The sequence below is a fragment of the Triticum dicoccoides genome, chromosome 7B (genome assembly GCF_002162155.2).
Source record: "Triticum dicoccoides isolate Atlit2015 ecotype Zavitan chromosome 7B, WEW_v2.0, whole genome shotgun sequence".
In the NCBI taxonomy this organism is placed as follows: domain Eukaryota; kingdom Viridiplantae; phylum Streptophyta; class Magnoliopsida; order Poales; family Poaceae; genus Triticum; species Triticum dicoccoides.
Window position 1 is genome coordinate 652,968,689 of NC_041393.1, and position 7,416 is coordinate 652,976,104.

The 7,416-nt window shown below is 50.3% G+C and overlaps 1 protein-coding gene across 1 annotated transcript; it reads right to left on the bottom strand.

The window, feature by feature from the left end:
- Nucleotides 1–1,721: 1,721 nt before the first annotated feature.
- Nucleotides 1,722–2,160, bottom strand: LOC119336276 (auxin-responsive protein SAUR71-like). Its single transcript, XM_037608272.1, has one exon. The coding sequence runs from the start codon at nt 2,158–2,160 to the stop codon at nt 1,741–1,743; it is 420 nt and encodes a 139-aa protein (XP_037464169.1). The 3' UTR covers nt 1,722–1,740.
- Nucleotides 2,161–7,416: the final 5,256 nt, after the last annotated feature.

A 7,416-nucleotide genomic window follows, 5' to 3' on the forward strand; every position in this document is an offset into this window, starting at 1 on the left:
TGGGAGGTGGCACCGGAGTCCATAATCCAATCGCCGCCACCACCTGAGTATGGCGGCGGCTGCTGCAGTGCCGCTAGGAGAGCCGGGTCGTAGTAGGGGGCATCGTGCGCGCCGGGGGCACCGTACGCGCCGAAGTGAGGCGCGACAGGAGGGGCGCCGTACACGCCATGTGCGCCGACAGGCGCAGCCAGGAGCGCCTGGTGAGCGCTCGGGCGTGGGCCGAGGATGCCCGGGGCGGGCGGGGGGGGGGGCACGGCACGGGCATGCTATATGCATGCACGACCCCCGTGCAGGGGTTATAGCCGCCGGCCCAGGGGTGGCGGGGGCTGCTGCTGGGGAGCCTGACCGCCGCCGCCGCCCCCTTTGCCGCCGCCTTGGCGTTGGCCGCCGCGACCGCGGCGACGGTTGCCGCCGTTCCCACCGTTGCGCGGAGGTTGGGGCGGCTGCGGCACCGGCGTAGGGTGCGGAACGGCCGGAGGACGGGGCGCCGAGGGTGGTGTAGAGGCGCCGGTTGAGAGGCCGGTGGCGAGCGCGGTGTGGACGGCACGGGTGCGGAGGTGCTTCATCCGCCGCTCCTCAAGGCGAAGATAGGCCACCGCCCGCTCGTAAGTAGGGTTGGCCATGAGGGTGAGGTTGGAGGCGGCGTTGCCGAAGTCCTCGTTGAGGCCGGCGGTGAGCGTCGAGAGGAGAAGCACGTCACCCACCTTGAACCTGACGTCGTTGAGCTCGTCGGAGAGGATCTTGAGCCGGAGACAGAAGGCGTCGATGGTGGAGTCGTTCTGGTGGCACCCCAAAAATTCCTGCTGCAAGAAAACAATCCCTTGAAGCTTGTTGTCGGGGAAGAGGCCATTGATCTTGGTCCACACCGTATAGGCATCGTCCGCATCACGAACGACGGTGTGGAAGATGTCCAGAGAGACGGTGAGGAAGAACCACCGGATGAGGGTGGCGTCGATGGCGAGCCAGTTGGCGTCGTGGGCGCCGACAAAGAAATTGGCGAGACCGTCCACATGATCACGAAGGTTGTACTCATGGAAGAGGAGATTGAAGTAGGTTTTCCAAGCATAGTAGTTTGCGGAGGCGTGGGAGAGGATGATGGGGACGTGATCAGAGAGGTGGATGTTGTGGATGTCGGCGGCTTGGGACTCATCAAGCTCGGACCCATAGGAAGAGTCGAACGGGTTGCTAGGAGGGGCGCTGGAGGAGGAGGAGGTGCCGAGGGCCGACATGGCAGAAGGAGGGGGTGGCGGCAAGGGATGGGATCGGGGAGGTGGTTAGGGTTTGCGGGAGAGAGGTGGCTCGGGTGGAGCGGCGTGGTGCGGCAGGGAGGCGCTGCGGGGTAGGGTTGTGGGGGAGGGAGGGAGGCGGCGCGGCGGTCGGGGAGGCGGCGGCGTGGGACAGCGGGTGCGGCGGCGGCCTGGGGAGGCGACGGCGGCGCGGCTAGGGCTGGGGATCGAGGGTTAGGCTGATACCATGTAGAGGAATAGGATGCAACTCTCAATGTATTGATAGGTGCATATGCACAAGTATATATAATACATAGGGCAAGTCATATCCTCAACTATACACAAGGAGGAGACTTGGAGTACAAAAATACATGTGCTAAATATATATCTCAACAGAACTCACTATGTACAGCATCCACGCAGGGGCAGATCGGTCAGAACGCAGCAGCTGGCAAATTGCTGTGCTGGTTCACCGAACGGGGAGGGTGAAATGGGGAGCAGAGCAAGAAGGCTATTAGTAGAGCGCGGAGTCGTCGTCGTCTGTGGCCTGGCAGCCGGGGTCGGAGAGGCCGAGGAGGAGGCGGCGGAAGTTGGCCACGGCGCAGGGGATGCGGAGCGCGCCCGGGTGGCCGTAGCCGTACTCCTGCGCGGCACGCCGGAGCAGGGCCTTGAACGCCGGCTGGCCCAGCAGCTCGGCCCGCATGGCGAAGCGCTCGACGGGGCCGCCCTCCTCGCCAACGCATACCGGCACGTGCCCCTCCGGCACCCGTGCGCCGTGGCCGAGCCTCCGCGCGCCGAAGAACGCCGTGGACGACGCCGAAGCTGCCATGGAGGAGGCCTTCGCGGCGGCGTCGGGCCGGAGTGGCTTGTACGCGGCGGCGGCGCAGGCGTCTGCCGCGGCGACGCGGGAGAGCCGCCTGAGCAGGCGCTTCATGCTGCCGCTGCTTCGGTCGACACCGAAGACCTCGAGACTCTTGGAAGTGGCAGCGGCGGCGGGTTCTTGGCGAGGGACGACACTAGACTAGAGGTGTCAGGTGAGAGGACACAAGGCATTGGTACTGAGGCGGCCATGGTGGCTCAAAATCAATTCTGCACCCGAGCTCATATGCACCCGCATGAACAGTAAAATCGAAAAAAAATAAAATAAAATTCACAAAATTCCAATTTTTTTTGAGAGAAACATTGACAAAAGTTCTAAGTGCCTGCAAAAATTCATCATGAAATCACATTCCTGTAAGGCGTGCCAAAAAAACAAATTCATTGCTTCAAAATGCGTTTGAAAGTAGCTTTTTCAGAGTACTATTTTTGTTTTTTTTGCCACGCCTTCTAGGAATGTGATTTCATGACGAATTTTTGCAGGCACTTAGAACTTTTGTCAATGTTTCTCTCAAAAAAATTGGAATTTTTTAATTTTTTTTGAATTTTTTCAATTTTACTGTTCATGCAGGAGCATATGAGATCGGGTGCAGATTAACCGCGTCCCCATGGTGGCTCCTTATATAACGAAAGAGCTCGAGGTTGTGCGATGCACAGGTCCTCTTGCCATTATTTTTCTCACTTGGCATTTACAAATTCTTTGGAGTATTCTTTGCTCGGAATGGACTGTACCCTCCTTATTTACCATCTGCTTCGGAAACGCGGGGTTAGTTGCCTCTTTTTAAATTTTTGCCATGTTTCATACAAAGTCGAGACAAACTTGGCGAATATCAGCATGTACAATGATATTATTTTAGAAGTGCCACATAAGATAAATGATGAGCAAGAAGAGAGAGAACTCATAAAAAAATATGTGTCTTCTCTTATTTAAGAGGTAATCTCTTATAACAATTTGTCTCATCACTTTTTTTGGAACTTGCTAGTTATTAAAAATAAGGCTAAGAAATAACCCATTGTAGACATTCTTTTATTGTCATCTCTAAATTACATACAAGGCTTAAGATAACATTCTCTTATCAACGAGCTTTAAAATATCAGATATCAGGTTCATATCGGTTTGGATTCGACATTTCGGATGTCGGATATCGGGTGATAAATCGGATGATATGTAAATATATCGAAGAAAACATGTCTATTTTTTTCATTATTCTTGTTCAAAATATTTATTTTTAGTAAAACAAAATGTATGATGTCAATGCTCTAACATAACACTTTTAGATTTCTAGCTTATTAACTTGTTGATTAAGAAACTATTAAGGAAAGATTCACAAAATCATTACTGCATGATTAAAAATAATATGATATATATGCATTTGTACTAAACATTGTGCATGACTTGGACAATATATAATGAAATTGTAAATGCATAGTCTAATTTCACTGATTGCTAATAAGAATTGTTGTCATCTACGTATCGTTCTATATCGGTGGACATATCGGGCAATATATCGGCCATATCGATCGATATTTCGGTCCGTATCAGATGATATGTTTGAAAATGATATTTACAAAATGATATATTATGTTAATATGGGTAGATCCCCAGAGTGATATATCTGCCTATATATCGGTCATCTAGATTTAAAAGCTTGTTTATTAACCACTGTACATGCCCTAAGAAACTGGAAATGGTTACATTTGCTAAAGATGACAAGAAAATGTGGCATGAAGAGTGTCTTCTTCCAACTTAAAACCATGGCAAACAGTCGGGGATTGTTGGTTCCTTCATTTTCGAAACATTGTACTCCCTCCGTTTAAAAATATAAGTTGATTTAATTTTCTTTTTTGAATCAGTTGTACATACATACATTTTCATGTGTTTATTCACTCATTTCAGTTCGTATATAGTCCTAGTCCATATTAAAATATACAAAATATTTTATATCTGTGAACAGAGGGAATATTATTTTTCATACTTTCTTAAACACAATATAGACGTAGGTACTCAAGATATGCATATACACTCACTCATATGAACGCACGCACACACAACCTACCCGTATTAGCACCTTCAAGAGATTCAGTCGGCACATCGTCTTGAGATTGACGAAGTCGTCACAGATGCCTTTGTAGCCGACTTAGTGGGCTTGGTATACCACTGTCCTCCTAACCATCCAACCACAGATTGATTCGCATATTTTTCATACTTTTAGCGCATACTCACCACCCATAAAAAACAACTAAATCGTGATTCAGTAACAAGAAACTTGTACTAGAAAATAAAAGCGGCCAAGCTTCAGTCGCCTAAAGACATTTTTGTGCCTCGTCGATGTATTCGAATCCGGGATCAATCCTTAGTATCCACTTCTTTTCGAACCATTGTATCAAGATCCAACCCAACGCGCATCATCTTCCAACTCTGATCGACAAACACTATTTCTCTTCATCCTTTGGCCTCCATCAACCTAGCACATGCCTAACTGCATGTCTGAACCTCACGTGGCCGACGACACTCCATCCCCTCATCCTCTCCCAGCAAAATTTAGTGTTTTGACCCTTTTCGCGTAACAATTCAGAATCTAACGCCGGTTCGAAAAAAATTTAGGATTTGACCCTTTCGCTACCGCCAGGGGAGTTGGCGGTAGGGATATACAACCTACCGCTAGGGACCCTGGCGGTAGGGTGCGACGGAGGGGGACAGCAGCCGTCACCCCGTGCTGACATGGATTAGCACCCTACCGCCAGCGGCCCTGGCGGTAGGCTGTCTAACCCTACCGCCAGCACCCCTGGCGGTAGGGTGTGCCAGGGTTTTTGCCTTCAAAACCTTTTGCAAAGAAATATCGGAGTGGCCTGGCGGTAGGGTCAGCCTATCGCCCGAGGGGCTAGCGGTAGGCTGTCTGACCGTACCGCCAGGGTCCTTGGGGGTATGGTCTTGCCTCTTTCCAAGTTCAATTTGTTTCAAAAACAATATCACACCAATGATATAGAGTCAAAATAACAGATCTCAAACAATTAAACTTGGGCATCACATACACATGTCAAACGGAGTTCCACATAAACTTGTGCATAATAAGCAAATGGAGTCCCACATAAACTTGTGCCTAATAAGCAAACGAAGTTCAACTACTTAGTTCCACATAGCAAACGGAGTTCCACATAGTTTCACAAATAGCAAACACATAGTTCAAATATCAAACACATAGTTTCACAACCACTAGACTTTTCAACTACAAGAGCCAAGTATCGAAGAGCAGAATTTAATTGATCCTTCCCCTCTTGCTCTTGGAGGCACGGTCCTCGTTCTCTTTGAATGAGTCTCTTCAGTGTTCTTCTTGGGCCGTCAAGGAACCGATCTCTGGAAAGGGTCCGGACTCAGCAAATCCTTCTTCTTCGGATTCCTCTTCGACAACTAAGATGGTTGAGATGATTGAGTTGGTGGAGGTCCGTAATCTTCATCGTACTCCTCCCAATCGCTCTCATTCTCATCTTCCTCATGATAGGCCTCCTCCTCCTCTTCTTCATTTGTGGCCTCCTCCTCCTCATCATCCTCCTCCTCCTCCTCCTCCTCCTCAACCAATCTAGACGACGAGGGAACATGGCTCGATGAGGCGATGTGACCATGTGTGGCTGCATGATGATAAGCTTCTACTGACCCAGCTCCAGCACACCCAAGCAGGCCTACCAGCTTGCGACAACGCTTCACCAACTTCTGCACTCACAATGAAACAAGGGCATAATAAGTATTAGATTTATGATTGCAAGTGAACAAGATGCATCTGTTCTGAGGAGGCTGCAATTGTACCTTCATCGTCCCCCTCAATTTGTTCTCAGATTGTACGCTCCCGGGGATATCACCTAGTGCACCAAAGGCTTCAAAGATGCATCTATTCAGCTCACCGGATTATAGAGGCATAAGTCAGTCACAATGACAAATAAATAATTTAAATACAACTGTCGGGTCAAACTTACCACTCTGTTGATGAGGGGTGCAAACTCCCTAAATCCACTATGCATGTCTCTGATGCTGGTCTAGTAGGCCTCTTCCTCGACGTCATCCATCTCCAGCTCCGCGATGTCTTCCGCCGTCCACCGAGGCCTGAGACGAATACAGTGCTTATGGCCATCATCGTACCACCTCATGTGTTGGTCCTCGTAAGCATTCCAGACAGTCACTCTCCTCTCCACATATTTACGGGACTTCCGTCGGTTCCATTCCGTCACATGAGTTTTATGCTCCTTTCCCCAGTCTGTGATCGACTGATTCTTCTGCCGGCTCATCCTGCAAGGCATTAGCAACAAGAAACATCATAATAAAGTCGAACGCAATGAAATCATGGGCACAAAGAACAAGCGCGGGCACTAACAAGTGGAGTGCGTGACCTCCGGTATCGGTCGGTTGGCCCGGTGGGGTATGCTTACATCCTAAACTACGCGGCCACGCGGTGTGGCAAGTGCCACTCGACGGCGTACACACAGATCATGGGCACGATGCACCGCCAAAGAGCACGGTCCGCATCGCACATCACGTTCAGATCGAAGTCCCACTCTCGATCATGATACGACCACCAGTTTACCTATTATATATACATTGCTAAGTTTCCACTCTCGATCAAAATTGGAATCAAAGAGAAAGGTGGTGAGCAAGTTCATATACCTGTGTATTCGTCAAAGCGTCGATCTCGTTGGTGTAGGCCTTGTATGAAGTCTTGTTTAGGCCCGTGTAGAGTTTGACAACGTCCCACTCGTAAGCTACGGTGGGGTGTCGAGTACGTCGTCCTCGCTATAGGTACCCCATGGGCGTCTTGGCAGCTTCTCCGGATGCCCCACCGGTAGCCGCTCCCATATCAAAATGGAGATGCCCCAAACAAAGTGTCAGGACCCCGACTCAATGCCACATCGATCTAGCATGTAACACCTCATATCACTTTGCGGCCTCACGCACGGTATTCCCACGGGTGTCGCCTTACCTTTGCCCGGGACCGTTTGCGCCTTTTGGCACACGTATATGACAGTGTCGCTAGCATCCATATGATAAGGAGCCCGGGCTGACATGGCTAGTCGTAAACCCAAAGCGGCACAGACTTACAGGGACAGGCATCCATGACCCAGCATCGAACGTGTCGGTCATCAGCGAGTGAATCCAGGCTGTAGCACTGGGCTAGCAGGACTCCGGTGAACCGGGCTGTAGCGGGCTAACAGGACTCCGGTATTCACCGCGTGACATTTCCCCGAAGGGACAGACACAGGAACGAAGAAGGACACATGCCGGCCAGCCTAAGTGTTCCGGAGCAGTAGCAAGCTACCATGGCTCGGT